The sequence below is a fragment of the Lissotriton vulgaris genome, chromosome 6, assembly GCF_964263255.1.
Source record: "Lissotriton vulgaris chromosome 6, aLisVul1.2, whole genome shotgun sequence".
NCBI classification, from domain to species: domain Eukaryota; kingdom Metazoa; phylum Chordata; class Amphibia; order Caudata; family Salamandridae; genus Lissotriton; species Lissotriton vulgaris.
The window spans coordinates 1,028,728,297-1,028,748,130 of NC_141694.1; the positions used below are offsets into that span (position 1 = coordinate 1,028,728,297).

The window sequence follows — 19,834 nt, forward strand, 5'->3', positions numbered from 1 at the left end:
TTGCATGTTGTTGTTACTAACAAGCAGATACCAAGAGATAAGATAACAATAAGTAAGAAAAATAATACAGGAAAAGAAGATTGAATGTCAAATGTGTGTGTGTCACAGTGGGTGCACACAAAACAAACACCAAAAAAAAAAATCGTAGGTGCAAAGTCTAGTGTGTGTGTCACAGAAGCTGGACACACAAAACAGATCCAAGTGAGAGTCTCCAAAAAGTAAAAAAAATTGATTAAACACAGTACCTTTGTATTGTTCGTCGAAAATGTGGCAAGGCTTACAAAAAGAAGAAACCTCAGGGTGATAAAGAAGAATTTCCGATGAATAGCGGTAATCGGAGTAGTTAGACGCAATGAAAACGGACTCCGAGCTGAAAACAAGGAAGTTGACCTATTCAAAATGGCGCCTACGTCAGCGTGACTCCCAGCGTACCTTGCGGCACGTTTGCGTGTTTCCCAGCAAGCTTTGCGAAGCAGTGAAGACGTCCGAAGCGGTGTGATTCCAGGCTTCGAGGTTCCAAAACGCTGCTAGGCAATGGCGTCAGCGCTGTTTAAAGGATGCAGCTCGCGAAGAGTCGGCAGGTAGGGCTCTTTTTTAAAAGATGCCGATCGCTTGGTAGATCGAGTGCATTTACTCCAATGGTGAAATAAACGCACAACGTTTGACACAGCGATGGTAAAAGGTGCAACAAGAACAGCATTAAACCGCTAAAATTGCAAACGAAAGTTCTGTTCCCTTTTTATAAATTGAAAAAAAAATTGTTTCTTCTTACCCTGGAAAGACGAAAACGAAGTCTTTTGAAGTTTAGAACCAGAGAAGTATTTCCATATCTTCAAAGTTGAATGCCACGTAGTATCTCCTTTAATCTCATTTAAAATGTTTAGTCCACAAATTTCCAAGGAAATAATAGTTTTTAGCAGAGAGGAAAAAAAAAAATTTTGAGATACTTGTTGAGATCTTATCTTCTTCCCATCCTGCGTCGCCAAATGTAAAATAGGAACCAACAAATTGTAGATGAAAGTAGTAGTGGTTTATTGGAAGAAAGATCCCAGCCACAGGTGAGCATCCAGCCAGCATCAAGGTATGACAGCAACTGCTTCAAGGTTAAAGCATAACATTCTATATGAGGTTCCAGTGCTCCATGACATCAGCGCAGCTATGTCATGAAGGACACAGAGAACCACGATGCCACAAACCTTAGCAGCATGAAATACAGTATAAGGTTCTTTGGCAACACAACGCCTGAATATCACTCCCCCTGCAGGCCGATGTGATGGCCACGAGGAACGCTGCCTTCCAGGACAGGTGCTGCAACGAAGCCTTATGAATAGGTTCAAAAGGCTCCTTCATCAATCTGGACAGCACCACATTCAATTCCCATGAAGGCGAAGGAAGCCAGACAGGAGGAAATGCTTTCTTCCAGCCTTCCAAAAAGTCTTTTATCACAGGGATCTGGAAGAAGGAAGTCTGAAGGGCATGTCCCGTAGGCAGTCAGCGCAGCAAGATGAACCGTAATGGATTGGACATTAAGGCCCGACTGCGCCAGGTGTAGAAGATACGGAAGGATGACATCTTCCTTACACGTCGTCAGGTCATGGTCCTTGGACTTGCACCGGATGCAAAACCTCTTCCACTTGTAAGCATAAGAAGTCCTAGTGGAAGGATGCTTAGCCTCCTTCAGTATGTCCATACAAACTTCTGGTAGATTCAAATGGCCATATTACACTATCTCAGGAGCCATGCAGCCAAACTCAAAGACGGGAGGTTGGGGTGCAACATCTGCCCCCTGAACTTTGTGAGAAGGTCCGGCCTCCAAGGCCGCCGTATGTGAGGACGGAGAGACCGGTGAAGCAGGTCCGTGAACCACCACTGTCGGGCCATTCCGGGGCAATCAGGATCATCCGCGCCCTGGACTGGGACAGCTTGATGAACACCGCCGGAATCAAGGGAAAGGGTGGAAAAGCGTACGGAAAGCTGTTCGACCAGTTAATCCAGAACGCATTCCCCAGCTTTCCCGCAGGCAGTACCTGGAGGCGAAGTCTCGGCATTTGCCGAAGACTACTCCTAGTACTTCGTCGTTTATGACCCATTCGTGGTTTTCCTGAATCAGTCTGCTCAGCACGTCTGCCTGAACATTCTGCACACCTGGCAGATGGGTAGCCGTTAGAGTCAGTCCTCTGGATAAAAACCAGCGCCAGATCGCCCGCGCCTCCTGCGACAGAGTGCGCGATCTCGAACCCCCCTGCTTGTTGAGGTAATACATTGTGGTCGTATTGTCCGTCTGTACAAGCAGAGAGTTGGTCTGGAAGGACGGAAGAAACGCCTTCAGTGCCAAGTGAACAGCTCTGAGTTCCCGGAAAATGATGTGATACGTGGACTCCATCGGGGACCACGTTCCTTGTATCTGCAAGTCTCCGGAAAGCGCCCCCCAGCCGTGGGGAGACGCATCCGCCACGACCGTTTGTGTGGAAATGTCCTTGTGAAAGGGAACCCCTCTTAGGAGATTCTCCGCTGAACACTACCACTTCAGAGACTGAAGAGCACGCAGAGACAGTCGTATCTTGTCGCCCAAAGATCCTTTCCTCTAATCCCACTGATCCTCCAAGCACTCCTGCAAAGGTCTCATGAGCAGCCGTGCGTGTGGCGTGAGGAATATACAAGAGGTCATCGACCCCAGTAGAGAAGACACCGTCTTCACTGTTGTAGATGGGGCGGTCACAAGAGCCTGAGCCTTTCTAAGGAGAGAAAATCGTCTCTCCTCCGAAGGAGACACGCTTGCTGACAGCGTATTGACGGAGGCTCCCAAGTACTGTATGCACTGGACCCGAATCGGGACAGACTTGGACATGTTGATGTGCAACCCCAGCTCGTTCAAGAGAACGCACGTCCTCTGGAAGTGTGCCTGAGCTTCCGAGAAGGAGGAGGCCTTGATCAACCAATCGTCCAGGTACGGTTAGAGAAACCACCTCGTTTTTCCTCAGGCGTGCAGCTACCCCTGCCATGCATTTCGAGAATGGTCTGGGCGCAGACTTCAGCCCGACTGGCAGTACTGTGTACTGATAATGATGGGCGCCGACTTGGAATCGCAGGAACTTCCTGTGTTTGTGTGCAATGAGCACATGGGAGTTTGCATCCTGTAGATCTAAGGCACCGAGCCAATCTCCCTGTTGCAGCCGAGTATAAACCTGATGCAACGACAGCATGCGAATTGCAAATGCTATTTACCAGTATGCATCTGTTCTTGGCATGTAGGGCTGCTGACATTCATATCTGTGCATAGATCGCCGCCTAGTGTTGGGTCCGGATGATTGCACATTGTTGTCCTGGAAGAGTCTTCGAAGTATCACGAGATAGGTGGCTCCTCCCCTGGACTACAGTGCGCATGGGCATCGACTCCATCCCCAGATTGTTTTTAGCCATTGTGGCCAAGATGGAGTGAAACTCAGTGAAAGATGACCATGCCATGAAATGTTATGTGAACACTGCAGCTGCTACAGGCGCCGGGGAGGAGGGCGGGCGATATGAATGTCAGCAGCCCTACATGCCAAGAACAGATGCATCCTGGTAAGTAGCATTTGCAGTTCGAGGCATGTGGGCTGCTGAATTCATATCTGTGCATAGAATACATAGCAGTCCCTCCCTTAGCGGCAGCCGCCCGTGCCAGCTGCAGCAGTTTGGAAAAGTGTTTTGAGAAAAGCCTGCCCTACAGCTGCCTGCTGTTTGGAGTGCACGTATACACAGTAATGTTTAGTAAATGTATGTGTGGTAGACCATGTGGCTGCTCTAGATATGTCCTCTAAGGGAATGTTTCCAAGGAAAGCCATAGAGGCCCCCAACTTTCTGGTGGAGTGGGCTCTTGGTGGAATGCTAAGAGTGCGCTTTGCCTTTGCATAGCAGATTTGAATACATTTCACGATCCACCTAGCAATACCAGCCTTGGAAATAGGGTTACCTTTGTGATGTGGCGCAAAGGCAACAAAAAGCTGTTTAGTTTTCCTAAAATCCTTGGTCCTATCAATGTAATACATTAGGGCCCGTTTAACGTCAAGGGTGTGGAGCATCCGCTCCGCCAGTGACTCTGGATTCTGAAAGAAAACCGGCAACTCAATGGTTTGGTTGATGTGGAACTGAGACACAACCTTGGGTAAAAATTTAGGGTTTGTGCGGAGCACCACCCTATTAGCATGAACTTGGAAGAAAGGCTCTTGGATTGTGAGAGCTTGCAGTTCACTAACCCTCCGTATCGATGTAATTGCTACAAGGAAAGCCACTTTCCATGTCAAGAATTGAACCTCGCAGGAATGTAGAGGCTCAAAGGGAGGACCCATCAGTCTTGTAAGAACCACATTGAGGTTCCATTCAGGAGCTGGTGGAGTCCGTGGCGGAATGACTCTTTTGAGGCCTTCCAGAAATGCTTTGATGGCAGGCACCTTGAAAAGGGAAAGGTGCTGTCTATTTTGGAGGTATGCGGCCATCGCAGACAGGTGAATGCGAATGGAAGTATATGCCAGATTACACTTTTATAGATGGAACAGGTAACAGATGATGTTCTGGATAGAAGCATCTAGTGGATTAATGTTGTGGTTTGTGCAATAGATGACAAACCGCTTCCATTTCGCCGCATAAGAGGCTCTAGTAGTGGGCTTCCTAGCCTCCCGAATGATGTCCATGCAATTGGGAGGAAGGTTGAGGTAGCCAAACTCTAGGACTTCAGGAGCCAGATCGCCAGGTTGAGCTGTTGCGGATCTGGGTGCTGAATGTCGCCATGGCTCTGCGTTAGAAGGCTGGGTGTGAGACGCAGCCTTTGATGCGGTACCACGGAGAGTTCCAGAAACGTGGTGTACCATGGTTGGCGAGCCCACGTTGGAGCAACTAGGATGAGAGTCATCGAGTGCTGCCTGAGCTTGCGCGCCACCTGCGGTATTAGGGGTGCTGGGGGAAAAGCGTACGCAAATCTGCCTGACCAGTTCATCCACATCGCATTGCCCTGTGATTGCGGGTGTGGGAACCTGGCGGCAAAGCTTTGGCATTTTGCGTTCTCCCTTGTGGCGAACAGGTCGATCTCTGGATGACCCCACCTTTGGAAGTACGGTTGGAGTACTGATGGATGTATCTCCCACTCGTGCATTTGATGGCTGTGCCTGCTGAGCAGGTCCGCCATCTGATTGTCCTTGCCTGGGAGATGTTCTGCCATGAGGAAAATGTTCCTCTGAATGGCCCACTTCCACATGCTCTGAGCCAGATGAGACAGCTGCGGAGAGTGTGTGCCCCCCTGTTTCTGAATGTAGTACATGGCTGTCATGTTGTCCGTCCGGATCAACACGACCTTGTTGCACAGATGTACTTTGAACGCCTTTAAGGCCATGAAGATTGCCATCAGTTCCAGTACATTGATGTGCATATTCCTTTGCTGTAGTGTCCAGAGTCCCTGCACCGTGTATTGGAGTACATGCGCTCCCCAACCCTGGAGAGAAGCGTCCGTTGTCAGGATGATCTGCGGCACAGGCTCTTAAAACGGTCGGCCCTTGCAAAGGTTTCGTGGATCCCACCAATGCAGAGAGGTGTATGCCCGACCGCTCACCAACACTAGGTCTTTTAATTGCCCGTGAGCCTGAGTCCACTGACGTGCTAAGCACTCCTGAAGCGGACGCATATGTAGTCTCGCGTGCGGGACTATGGAGATGCAGGAGGCCATCATGCCTATCAACTGCATGAACACTCTGGCTGGAAGTGAGTGTTGAGGTCTGAATCTTTGGATCAGCGACTGAATGCTGTTGACTCTCACTGAATTCGGCTGCGCAGTGGCCGCCAGAGTGTTTATAGTCGCACCCAGATACTGCTGTATGTGGGCGGGCTGGAGATGTGATTTTGGATAATTCAGTGAGAAACCCAGATCGTGCAGAAGGTGAATGGTGTGGGACACGTGGTCGGCGCACTGCTGGGCCGACTTCGTTTGAATGAGCCAGTCGTCCAGATAGGGGTAGACGTGGATGTTTTGACGTCTCAGATGCGCCGCCACCGTCACCAGGCACTTTGTGAAGACCCTCGGCACTGTGGTGACCCCAAAAGGCAAAACCTTGAACTGGTAGTGCTGGTTTTGAATGGTGAATCTGAGGTACTTTCTGTGTGAAGGATGCAGTGGAATGTGAAAGTACGCATCCTTGAGGTCTAGAGTTGCCAGGAAGTCCCCTTGCCGAAGCAGGGGGAGAACCTGCTGCAGCGTGAGCATATGGAAATGTTCCGACAGAATGTAAAAGTTTAGAGGTCTGAGGTCTAAGATGGGCCTGAGGGATCCGTCTTTTTTTGGAATTAGAAAGTACAGGGAGTAGACTCTCGTACCTTGTTCTTGCAGGGGCACGAGCTCTATTGCTCCTTTTTGCAGCATGACGTTGACTTCCTGCTGCAACAAGTGCAAGTGCTCGCCGGACATAGGACAGCTTTTTGGGGGTATGTTGGGTGGAGTGGATGTGAGCTCCAGACAATAACCATATTGGATAAGAGATCTGACCCACCTGTCCGTGGTGATGGACTTCCACACGGGCAGGAACTGCTGGAGTCTCCCCCCGACCGGTGTCGCGTGGTCGGGGGGCAGTGACAAGGCGTCACTGTTTGTTGGCGGCGGAGGACCTGGAGCTGTTATTACCACGTCCTCTGCCCTTGACATTGTTGCCACGGTATCCACCCCGACCTTTGTTGGTATAGGAGGGTTGGGTGGTACTCTTATAGAACTGCGTTGATTGAGACGCTTGACCCCTTGAGGTGCCTCTGTTATTGGAGCGGCGAAAGGAACCACCCCGAAACTGCTGTGACTGCAAGGCACCCATAGACTTAGCAGTGTCGGTGTCCTTCTTAATTTTTTGAGGGTGGTATCGACTTCCGGGCCAAACAGGTGGTCTGGGTTGACAGTTTGGTTGAGGATGGTAGTCTGAATGTCTGGCTTGAACCCTGATATTCTGAGCCATGCATGCCTACGCAGTAGAACGCTAGTGTTTATTGCTCTTGAGGCGGTGTCAGCCACATCCAGAGCGCACTTAATTGAAGCATTGGTGATAAGCTTCCCCTCCTGTATCAGCATCTCAGCTGCTTCCTTATACTGCTCTGGCAGGTGCTGTAGAAGGGTCTCTAGAGTGTCGTAGTGAGCCCTGTCGTAACGCGCAAGCAGCGCCTGTGTGTTGGATATGCGCCATATGTTTGCAGCCTGCGCAGCAACACGCTTCCCCGAAGCCTCAAAGACTTTTGATTCCTTGTCTGGGGGAGGAGCATCACCCGTAGTCTGTGAGTTGGCTCTTTTGCGAGCATTGGAGACGACCAAGGAATCCAGAGGCAACTGTCCTTTGATGTACGTTGGATCAGTGGGCGCTGCCTTGTACTTTTTGTCAATACGTGGGTTGACAACTCTCGCTCGGGTGGGCTCCTTGAAGACCTCCGGCGCATGTTTCAACACCCCTTTTAGCATTGGCAAAGTCTTTACAGTTTTTTCAGCGACTGAAAAGGTGTCAAAAAGAAAATCGACGTCTACTGGGTCAGCATGGAGATCGACGTCATGGTTGGCTGCCGCCCTTTCAATAAGAGCATTGAAAGCTGCAGAGTCCTCAGTTGGAGAAGTTTTTGCTGAAAAGAGCTGAGGCTCCTGTCCGGAATGCGAGTCCCCAGGGTCGCCCCCAGCAGACCAAGGCTCAGTCACATCCTTTGGGTCTGAGTAGACCGGGTAGGCATACTCATCCTCGTCGTCACCATCACCCTCCTCAACATTAGAATGAGTGGGTGAAAGTTCATGGCCTTGAGGTGACGCTGGCTCTAAAGGGGCAGAGGCACCAGCAGGGTTTGTCTTTTTTTTCAGTGGGATTTGGAAATGCTCCAAAGCTGGTTCAGGGGTGATCTTCCTTTTAAGGAGAGAGAGCTTGCCTGTGTTGGCGTCGATGATTACTTCTCGACGCTCTTCTTCTGCCAGAGGTTGGTGGCGCGGGCCTGGAACCACCAACGATGCCTTCGGCGTCGAGGACAACTTCGGCGTAGAGGATAACTTTGAGGGCCCCCCGGCCCCAGGCTTCGTTGCGAAAGCCTTCGGCGCAGTTTTCGGCGGTAACGTGAAGAGAATCGGCGTTGGCACCTTCGCCGGTTTCTGGAGAGGCTTGGGCACAGTGTCCTGCGGCTCGACTGCCGCGGTCCCCTCCCTAATACGCTGAAGGGACTCGTTGACCTTTTTAGTGAACGAGGCGGAGGGACGGACCGACTCGAGAGAGTCTTCTGAAGCAGGTTTTGGCCCGGCGACCGAGGCTGCAGTCTTCGGAGCCGACGCAGCAGCTCCCTTGGCCTTCTCGAGTGGAAGCGGGTCAGCGATAGACTTGGGGTCATCCTGCCGCTTCTTTGTGGTCTTCTTATGGTCGTCGACCTTCTTGGCATCGATGCGACTTTTAAGTGCGTCGACCAACTTCGGCGTCGACGCCCCCGCGTCGCCCGTCTTCACCTTCGGCTTCGACACTGTAGTCTTCGGGTCGGCCATTTTGGCGTGCCCCTTGAGCTCGACGGCCATCTTGGGTTTCTTCGGCGCCGAGGCCTCCGAAGCCTTTGATCCGACCAGTGCGATTTGCGCTTTCGGTTTCGAGACGTCTGGCGTCGAGACCGATGGTTTCACTTTCGGTTTCGGTACCGTAAGTGGCGCCGCATCAATGTCCGTGGCCGGGCCGGAAGGCGGAGCCGTGGGACGGGAATCAAGACTTTGGGTAAGGCCCGAAGGCGATCCCTCAGCCTGGGCCTTATAATGTTGGCCGGCCCCGGAGTCAGAGTGAGGAAGCTCCTCCTCCGAGCTATCCTCTACGGTGGCAATGGCCCCGTCGTCGTCCCCTACCTCCTCGACGACTTCATCGAAATCCTCGTCTTCCGCGTCGTAGTCTTCCTCGACCTCCGACGCCGGGTTAGATTCCGTGATATCTTGGATAGTGTCGTCGCCGACATCCTCCGCGTCAAAGATGTCCTTCGGAGGGGTTGCCGATCGCTGGGCCTGCAGTTTTGCAGCTCAGCGGAGCTTGAGCGTCTTCTTTGACCGGAACTTGGAGCAGGCCATACACTTGGCCTCGTCGTGGTCCGGCGACAAGCACTTATTGCACACCGGGTGCACATCGATATGTGGGTACTTCGAGGCACACACCAGGCACCTCTTAAATGGACTTCGTTCCTTTGTGGAGCGTCGTGTAGGCCCGTCCGCGCCGAAAGCACGCGGAAGGGCGGAGTTGGCTCGGAGTCGATGAAAACAAACGAACCCGAACGATAGACAATACCGACGCGAGTCCTAAAGACCTTTTGGTCTCGAGTAAAAGAAATTAAACAACTATCGATTCCGACAGAGGGAACCGAAACACATCCGAACCCAATGGCGGAAAAAAACAATCTGGGGATGGAGTCGATGCCCATGCGCACTGTAGTCCAGGGGAGGAGCCACCTATCTCGTGATACTTCGAAGACTCTTCCAGGACAACAATGTGCAATCATCCGGACCCAACACTAGGCGGCGATCTATGCACAGATATGAATTCAGCAGCCCACATGCCTCGAACTTCCTCTTCTGCGAATCCACTTGTTTGCTTGTCGCAAATCCAGAATGGGCCTGAACTCGTTCTTGTTCTTGTTCTTCTTGCGAACCAGAAAGAACCGGGAGTACAGACCACTTCCCCTTTGAGACAGAGGTACGTCCTCTATCGCCCTTTTCCTAAACAGGATATCGGCCTCTGCTTAGAGCTCGCGCAGCTGAAACCGCGAGCCGACCGGAGGAATTGCTGGAGGAGGGCCGATGAACCGAAGACTGACTTAGACCCAGCCGGCCTTTGTTCGCCGAGGAGCAACAAGCTCTCCCGCGTATGCGCACAATATACTTGTAAAGCATTAAACGGCGGCCCGGGACCACCGGCAAATCCTGGGAGGAAAAAACACCGCTAGAAAAGGCAGAAGGCCTCAAGCCGTTCTCCATGCCCCAATCCTACAGCCGTCCAAAAGTCTCTGATTCAGACTTCATGCGAGCCACTCACTACTCTCATGGCAGCCCAAGGGTTGCCCAAGGAACGGGAGAGTAGAAGCGCACTGCTGAGCCGCAGGCTGCAGAGACGTCAGGCGAATAAAAGTATGGCAACGTAGGACAAACCCACAATACCTGGGGGTCGGCAGGAGAGAAAACTCAGCTCCGACATCGATGCCTAGATCCAAAACTATCAGTTCCATTAGACCACCTCTTGTAAGGCTTCCCTCCTGTCTCTCGGCAGAGGAACCACAAATCGGTGAAGAAAACACCCCCACAGAGGGATCTCACAACAACGGTCCAACAACAGCGGGCCACAGCACGAGGTCTACATGCCGCCACCCCTGCGACCAAGTCAGGAGCACGGTCGGAGCCAGAACCTCCTGTCAGGTGGTAGTGGACGAAAGTTAAGTCCCGCCAACCAGTAAAGAGTCGGAGAGAGACTCCCTGTACTCATGGAAGACGCATCCCTGGCATCAAGGCACGGAGGTTCACAGACTGAGGGGCCAAAGGCCCCTGGGGTGGTGGGCGGGAGAGGGAACCGAGAGGATTCTGAAACATCCCCGGTGGTCTCACCAGTAGTGGTTGAGCAGGAGGCGACCTAGCAGACGTGCAGGTATGCAAGTACTCAAAACTAAGCAAAAGTACCAACGTCCCTCGCTTACACGTGGTGAGTAACCGCAAACTCCCCATCAGAAGGGTTCCTCGACGCTGATCAACTGCTCTGCGTCGTGAGTGGAAGGTGCCGGGAACACAAAGTCCCCTCCTACGAAGAGAGGCTCACCAAGGAGCGAGGCCTTGAACAAGACCCAGGCGTCAAGAGCCGGCAGTATTCTGCGGCTGTAACCCATGACGTCGACCTCACTACGACGTCACCATCACTAAGACAGTGACTGTCTCTACGACAACCAACACTCAGACGTCAAAATGTCACTACGGTGTCAAACACGGAGACGCCGAGCCATCCCTAACGGTGACTTCCTGACCCAACGGAAGAGAGCAGAGCCCAAGCGACCAATGCCCCAAAAGGAGCATCACTGCTCCATGACGTCGAGCCTCACCGCTACATGACGTCGAGCCTCCCTGTCCCATGACGTCGAGCATCACTGCCCCATGACGTCGAGCATCACTGCTCCATGACGTCGAGCATCACTGCTCCATGACGTCGAGCATCACTGCTCCATGACGTCGAGGCACTCCATGACGTCGAGGCACCCCATGACGTCGAGGCACTCCATGACGTCGACGTAGAGGCACTCCATGACGTCGACGTAGAGGCACTCCATGACGTCGACGTCGAGGCACTCCATGACGTCGACGTCGAGGCACTCCATGACGTCGACGTCGAGGCACTCCATGACGTCGACGTCGAGGCACTCCAGGACGTCGAGACACTCCATGACGTCGACGTCGAGGCACTCCAGGACGTCGACGTCGAGGCACTCCATGACGTAGACGTCGAGGCACTCCATGACGTAGACGTCGAGGCACTCCATGACGTAGACGTCGAGGCACTCCATGACGTAGACGTCGAGGCACTCCATGACGTAGACGTCGAGGCAATCCATGACGTCGACGTCGAGGCACTCCATGACGTCGACGTCGAGGCACTCCATGACGTCGACGTCGAGGCACTCCATGACGTCGACGTCGAGGCACTCCATGACGTCGACGTCGAGGCACTCCATGACGTCGACGTCGAGGCACTCCATGACGTCGAGGTCGAGGCACCCCATGACGTCGAGGCACCCCATGACGTCGAGGCACCCCATGACGTCGAGGCACCCCATGGCGTCGAGGCACTCCATGACGTCGCCATGACGGCCCCGACGCAGACTGGAACCGCGTCATAGCTCAGACGTGCCCTTACTGGGGATAACCCCAGAGATTACAGCATGGGACTCGGTAGAGGACCTACCCTCTCCTCACCCAGAGGCTGAAGATGCCTTCAAACTCCTCTGTTTGAAACCTGGAAGCCGAAGCCCCCCTAGAAAAAAAGGTACAGAGAAGACAGGTGTCAAAAGACACAGGCAAGCACAGAGTACAAACCCTGTGAGCTTCAGCTTTGGCCTTCAGTTCAGCTGCAGACAAAGCACTTGTCAGACTAGAAATAGTCTAAAGACAAGAAGACTGCAGAAATTCTGCCAAAAAAACACAGCAGAATGCAGATAAAGGCCAAAGACGTCGAGTGAAGCTACAAAAATTCAAAAATATCACAAAAATTGTATAGAAAAAACTCAAAAAAGAAGAGCTAATGCTCCAGGGTCCTGCTAGCAGGAGCCGGAAAAAAGAACTGAAGGTGAAAGGGACCTGCACTGCATTCTGGGATACTGTGAGGCTTCTGGAAAGTTCTCTTAAAGGCACAGTATCCTGTTTTGAGCCACATAATGGCAGCCTATGGGGCTTGTCTGTCCACTCCTTCCTCTATATCATTCCAGAGGGTTTTGCTGTTAAAGGCAAGGTTTTCTCTGGGGAAAACCCTGGACAGGCTGTGCTGTTGTGGTTTTTGGTGGAATTTCTAGTTGAAGTATTGGACAGTGTAGCCTGTGGATATAGGCTGCATTATCTGTCTTTAAATTCTCTCTTAAGTGTCTATGCAGGTCTGCATGTTTTGACAGCTTAAGAGATTATTTTTGATTGCTCCGGGGTCCGCGCACATGGGCGGGACTATTCACTAGATTATGACTATACACAGAGATCCCCTACTACAGAAGTACTATTGAGCATGGTTAGGGGTCGATATGAGCCCAAGTCGTTGGATCTCTTTCAGGCTTGAGCAATGAAATCAGATGCGACTCACAGAGAGTGTGGGGCAGTCGATCTAAGTCTACTGCCGCCGCATAAAGAGCGCACAACCGCGGGACCAGCGATATTTGATATGCCTTGTAGTATTCTGCCGGGAACCCGTCAGGTCCCGGGGTCTTCCCCATGGCCAGGGACATAATTGCTTCTCTGTTCTCCTCTTCCGCGATATGGGCGTCCAATATCTCATTGTGCATCCGCGACACCTCAGGTCGTAGCACCTGTTCTAAATAGGACAGGAGAGTTTGTGGAGCCTGGTGACTATGGGATTGGTACAACTGCTGGTAGTGCTGCGTTAGGGCCTTGTGTATGTCCTGCTGCATGTGCACAAGCAGCCATGTGTCATCTCGCAGCACAGCTATCGGCGTTCGGCCATGCTCCTGGTGGATTAGCCAGGCTAGAAGGTGGCCTGCATGATCAACAGTAGCATGTGTGCGGGCCGTGTGTGCAGCATAGTTATGGCAACTGAGGCGTTCCATCAACTCCACATGTTGTATGCGCAGGTCCTTCAGGCGATGACTATGTCTACCTTCACCCTCCCCTTCGGATTAGTGGCGCTGCAGCTCTATTTTGTTGAGACTGGAGGGGTGAGTTGTACATATGCTCCATGTTGCACCCATGCAGTGTCCCTGCATCGTGACTTTGTGTGCCTCCCAGTCTATCAGCGCGTCGCCTACTGTATCCTCATTAAGTTCAAAATATGCAAGGATCGCCATGCCCAGGGAGAAGCGGAAAGATGGATCTTCGAGTGCAGCTGTTTGGAGTCTCCACGTGGGAGCAGGGAGGCACTCAGGTTCACAGGCGAGCGTCAGTATCTGGGGGTTGTGATGAGAGTGCATACAGCCTAAGTAGTCTGTGATGGACGTAAGGAAGCAGCGTGGGGATCCTACTATCCTATCTAGATGTACTTGTAGGGGGTGTACCGCTGAGAGTGCGAGTAGAGCTGGGCCTCAGGATTGTTGGTGCGCCATATGTCTAATAACGCCCAGTGTGCAAACCAGTCCGTGAGAGCCTGCGCGTTGGACGTTGCTGTTGTCCTAGATAGTGGTGGGAACGATCTATCCAGGTCCACATGGAGTACAGAGTTGAGGTCTCCCCCTAGGAGCCAGGAGACTCCGCTCCACCCTGATAGGACTTTTGTGACTTCTGCAAGGAATGTGGGCTGGCTGACATTCGGGGCATAAATGGATCCAATAAGGATCGGTGGACCATTAAGTCTCCCGCTTGCAAGCGCATACCTGCCTTCAGGGTCGATTAGCGACTTTTAATATGCGAACAGTACCCCTGCTTGTACCCAAATGAGGGCACCTCACGCCTGCGCCGAGTAGCTAGTGCCATGTATTTGGCCCCTCCATCGATGACGGAGGTGCCCCAATTCTGCATGAGACATAGCGTTTCTTGGAGCAGCGCTAGATCGGTGGCTCTGCGACATAGGTAGGCGGAAATCGAGTATCTACGTGATGGGGTGTGTATACCACGCACATTCCATATAACTACTTTGACTTGTATCATATCTCTGTTTTGCACTGATTAGGTCGTCATTGGGGGGCGTAGTGTCACAGATCCTGTCCTGCAGGGACGTGTTCCTGCTTAGCTCTATGAAAAACCAGAAGGGACATGGTGAATTAAACTGTGTAAAACCATGAGGGCGAGCTCCAAGTGGAGGTTTGTCCAAACTGTGTTGCCCAACCCTGGGCTACAAACTTTTTGTCAGACTGACGTGTGGCATGGGTATGTGTAGTGTGTAGGCAGCAAAGAGTGATGCGCCCCTTGTGGGCATGTTTCGGTCAAAAGGGGCCTGCATTTAATCAGCAAGGATGCTCCGATGCAGTAACCATCGGGGAGCTACGGCGGGTCTGTATCCTAGGCGCAACAGCCAGTGACTGACTATACGCAATTATGTAATTGAGCCAGCCCCAAGACTCCGACTCCCATGAGTCACGAAAAGCTGAGTTTTTAAATTTTTCCTTTCGACTAATCAGATGAAAGGACACCTGACTGTACTTACAGTCAGGTGTCCTTTCATCTGATTAGTACGATTAGGTACTTATGATTAAGGATAGGGAACACCTTAGCGTGTGTATACCGCCCGGGTCACGCACCTTTTAGTCCAGACAAAAACCTAGTACTATCCACTACAGGTTGAAACATGTAGACCTTTTTAGGCACTTTTTTGCACATTTTCTCACTTTAAAGATACCAGAGGCCAATTTAACCAAAAAGGTATCTTACCAACATTTTTTAATATTGTCCAGTTGCTCTAAAAAAATAATCGGGGAGTTAAATCTGGCCAATTTTTAAATCACTTTTTCACTCACTTATACAAAAAACAACCCTCTCCACTGTAATCAGGTGTCGAAGCACACCCGGATGGCATTCGGCTATTCGGGTGGGACCCCAATGATAAAGCATGTCACAAGCCAGGTTGGTGATTGAGGGGTCTTCTTAAGAAAGGATAATCTCCCTTCTTGTGCACTTCTCCCAACATTTCGGAGACATTGAGTTGTCTCCTGGTTGTACTCCTCCTATTGTTTGTTTAAGAGTCATATAATGTCAACGGTCGATAGTGGTGTAATCTCTGGCATTGGAAACTCTTCAGGGTCCTCTAATCTGGACGGCGTAGAGTCCCCGGTAGTCGAGGACCTGGTTGGGCTTAAGTGGCTTTTCGACTGGGGTGTCACGGTTCCCAAGGTCACGACCATTTGTAGTGCCCTTTGTCTATCCGCCTCTCTCTATGCTGGGTCTGGGGACTTGGTGGTGGCAGCAGTCTCTTGGCGCCTGCCGTGTCTGTTCCGCCGGATTCGGTTCCTGTTGGACTTTCTAGGTTACTCTTCTGCAGGCGGCCTGGGACTCGTCAAAGTCCCCGATTCTTCTAGCCAGTCCCAAACCTCTGCGGGCGAATCAAAGAAGCGTAGCCTTTTGCGTTGACACGGAGCCTGGCCGGAAATAGCAGTGAGTAACATAGACCACGGTTGCGGAGCTGCTTTTTAACCAACACATATGTGCCTCTGCGACTCTGAACCTGCGCCGTGTGATCTGTAAAGACCATGACTTGGCTGCTTCCTACCTGTATGTTTGCCAGGTTGTGTGGTTTCGCTGAGGATCGAGTCTCTATCCTTGTAGTTGAGGACTTTAAACAGGAATGGGTGCAGGCGCACTCCTGGTGGTGGCTTTTGCGCCGGGACGGGTGTGTTCTCTCGATTACAAAGTGAGGGGACAAGGTGCCAGCTGGGAGCAAGTCTCTGATCCAGCGTTCAGCATAGATCTCCGGCTGTCGTCCTTCCCCCTCTGGAAGACCCACGACGTGAATGTTGTTGCGACGTGAGTGCCCCTTTGCATCTTCCATTTTGTCTTCAAGCTCGTGCAGCGGTCTATCAAATCTTGGAGGGCTGCAGTGTGATTACGTGCGACTAGCATGAGTTCCGCAAGTGTTTGGTCCTGAAGATGTACTCTGTCTCCAAGTTTGTGCTGGTCAGTTCTCAGGAGGGTGAAATCAGAGGTGACTTTGTCTATTTTGGACTCCAACGAGGAGCGGGTTTGGTCCAGCGCCGATCCTATCCTCTCCACAGCTCCCAGAATAGAGTCCAGTTTGGCAGCAAGCGTTGCTCGGGGCATTTCCGTGTTTGTGTCACTGTCCGCTGCTGTCTGCTCGGAACCCCCAGCTCGCGTACCCAGATGCTGGGTGGTGGTATGTAGGCGGCCCATTACTAGCTGTTGCGCTGTCTGCATTCATCTCAGGGCTGTGATGGTGTCGCCAGAGCAGATTAGGGACCCCGCCGGCGCAGCAGGCCCAGCAGCGCAGAGAAACCTCCCGTGTAGCATAAGAGGTTGGCAGCTGCCGGGGCACGTGTGGATAACTCGCACCCCTGCCTGTTATCACCGAGTCACCACTACCACCAGAATGGGCGCAGGGAAGTTTGATCAGCACCACTTTGCGTGTAGGGTCTTGGCGGCAGGTTTCTCCGGCACGTGGCGCTGCAGGAATCTGCGTGGCACGGGCGCTTAACACCTCCTCACGTTTGTGCTTGGGCACCGCAAGGCAAGTGCGCCTATTAACTTTGCAAGCAGATAGCCAAGGCCCGATCGGACCTCCAGGCAAATCCGCATCTTGTCAGGTTCTGCGCTGGTAGGGCCCCCGCTCCGTCCACACAAGTAAGGCTCAATGCAGCCCAGGCGGCAGCAGTTCGCCCCCGAGCAGTGTGCATCATCTTCTAGGAGCTGTTCTGGATATTTGGGGGATTGGACACCCCAGTACTGCTGCAATCTGGGAAAGGGGAGTTTGAAGGCAGGTCACCTGCTTCAATGTCCGCAATCTCTCCCTTTGAGGGTTTATTGTGTGTCTCCGGAGCCAATCGGGCCGCCCATGGTGTCTCTCACACCACCTCAATGGTGCACTGGCAGTCTGCCTCCTCCCCACTGCAACACAGGGGAGCGCCACCGTGGCAAAGCCGGGGGGGGGGGGGGGCTCACATTGATACGATCACAGTCGCAGGAGGTGCAGGCCCACACCGGACAACACTGCAGCTCGCGCGCGCCTCACTGCTGGGCTTCCGCGGGGCACATTTTCCCTTCAGTGTTCCGCAAGTCTCGCCGGGGGCCGCACAGGCAGCAGGCTTCCGCTGTCCCTTTCTCAGTACAACCGTCAACCGGGGGAAGGCGAGTACCTCGCAACCGCCAGTCGCGGCCCAGACGTGATCAGCGACTTGCTCCCCAACGCAAGGTCTCCTCAGGTCCCAATCGTGCCTTCTCCACTCTCAAATCTGCGCGGTCACTACACAGGTGCTGCTGTGTGGGCTGGATACACCCGGATGGAGGGGGATATAAATGTTATACAGGATAAATAGGGGCAGAAGGACAGAGCGCTAGTGAAGCATGTCTGCCATGCTTGGCTAGCTGGCTATGTCCCCGTGCCTTTCTTCCTCTTTCTGCGCCTTTATTCCTCTTTTAGCACCTTTCTTCCTCTTTATGCACTTCTCTTGCCTCTTTCTGCACATTTCTTGTCGTATCTTTTTGCACCTCTCTAGCTTCTTTCTGCACCTCTCTTGCTTCTTTTTGCACCTTTATTCCTCTTTGTGCACTTCTGTGACCTCTCTCTGCCCTTCTATTGCCTCTTGCTACAGTTCTCTTCATTCTTCTGCACTTCCCTTGCCTCTTTGCGCACCTCTCTTGCCTCTTTGTGCACCTCTCTTACCTCTTTCTGCACTTCTCTTACCTCTTTCTGCACTTCTCTTACCTCTTTCTGCACTTCTCTTGCATCTTTCTGCACCATTCTTCCTCTTTCTGCACTTCTCTTGCTTTTTTATGCACCTCTCGTCTCTTTCTGAACCTCAATTAACTCTTTCTGTACCTCACTCACTTCGTTCTGCAACTCACTCCCTTCGGTCTGTACCTTGCTTGGGTCTTTCTGCATCTCTATTGCTTCTTTCTGCACTTCTCTTGCCTCTTTCTGCACATTTCTTCCTCCTTCAGCATCTCTCTTGCTTCTTTCTGCACTGCTCTTGCTTCTTTCTGTACCTCTGTTTCTTCTTTCTGCACATTTCCTGCTCTTTCTGCTCTTCTCTTGCCTTTTTCCTTTTTCTTTCTGTACCTTTCTATCTCTTTCAGCACCTCTCACTTCTTTCTGCACCTCACTTGCCTTTCATCACTTCTCTTGCTTCAATCTACACCTCTCTTACTTATTTCTGCACCTTTATTCTTCTTTCTGCAACTCCACTTTCTGTACTTCTCTTGCCTCTCTCTGCACATTTATGGCCTCTTTCTGCACTTCTATTGCCTCTGTCTACACTTCTCTTGCTTCTTTCTGCACCATTTGTATTCGTTCTACACCTCTCTTGCTTCTTTCTGCACCTCACTAGCTTCTTTCCGCACCTCACTTGCTTCTTTCTGCTCTTCTCTTGCCTCTTTCTGCATCTCTTTTGCCTCTTTCTGCAATTGCATTGCCTCTTAGTGAAATTCTGTTGTTTCTTTCTTCACCTTCAATCAATCAATCAATCAATCAATCAATCAATCAGGGAATCAATCAGGGAAATGAAAGCGCACTACTCACCTCTGAGGGTCTCAAGGTGGGGGGGGGGGGAATTCTGCTGATCTGTTTAAGCGAAGGCGTCTGTTGCAGGGGCCTGTGTTCAACCTCATGGTGAGTTTTTGTTTGGTGCTCTAGCCCTGTCCCCTCCCCCACTGACCCCGGCCCCACCAGTGCGGCCCTCGGCCACAAGCCACACTGTAAATTTGGCCCCCGAGAGAAAGTTTGTGAGTACCCATGGTATAGATCAATAACAGAAATTGAAAATCTATGGAAAAACAAGCTGGCTTACTGAGATAGCTTACACAGTGAAGTTGCTTCATTGAAATAGGACATTTACTTTACCCAGGGAGATCAAGGCTTGGTGAATTTCCTTCATCACATTCCTGTAAAGTTCCTTCTGCCATTCATGTAAAAGCTTCCACTCATCTTCGGAGAAATAGGCAGATGCTTCCTGGAAAGCAACCTGTGCCTTAAAAATAAAGTTTTATAGCAATTACTTAGCAACTCTCTTTACTTAACGATATTTTTGCTCAACAATTACAGTATTCATTTACAGCAGAACTCTTCTGTGTGTGTGAGGAGGATTTATTGCTGTTTGTGAAACAAGAACTGAGTGCAAGAAGTTACCAAACAACTTCCTCTGACACTCCGAACTCACTGTACACAGGGTCGAAGTGCAGGACATTCATTGCTGAAGGACACATACTACTTTAGGTGCACCTGTTCAAGCGTTTTAACCACAAGGAGCCGCTGCTTTTTGGACATTAAACAGGTTACAAGCTATGGCTAAAGGTTGCAATGAGTGATCACTGTGAATGGCCAAACGGGAAAAGTACCTACTATCGACAGTGAGAAATTAAAATCCTGAGATCCTCCACAAAAAAGAAAAACACTAATAAAAAACGAAAATTTACAAAATATTCTTACTGTTTTGTGCATGTGATTGTTGACAGTGAAAAAAGTAACTTGTGCCAATTTATGATTATATGTCAGCTAAG

At 51.4% G+C, this 19,834-nt stretch overlaps 1 protein-coding gene across 1 annotated transcript in view; it reads right to left on the minus strand.

Annotated features, from left to right (window-relative positions):
- The window catches only part of LOC147708370 (uncharacterized), a 727,732-nt gene that overhangs the window by 591,570 nt on the left and 116,328 nt on the right, over positions 1 to 19,834 (minus strand). The window contains exon 2 of the mRNA XM_086927094.1: positions 19,179 to 19,305. Within this exon, the coding sequence (XP_086783220.1) occupies positions 19,179 to 19,305 (127 nt within the window). The remainder of the gene's footprint in view (positions 1 to 19,178; positions 19,306 to 19,834) is intronic.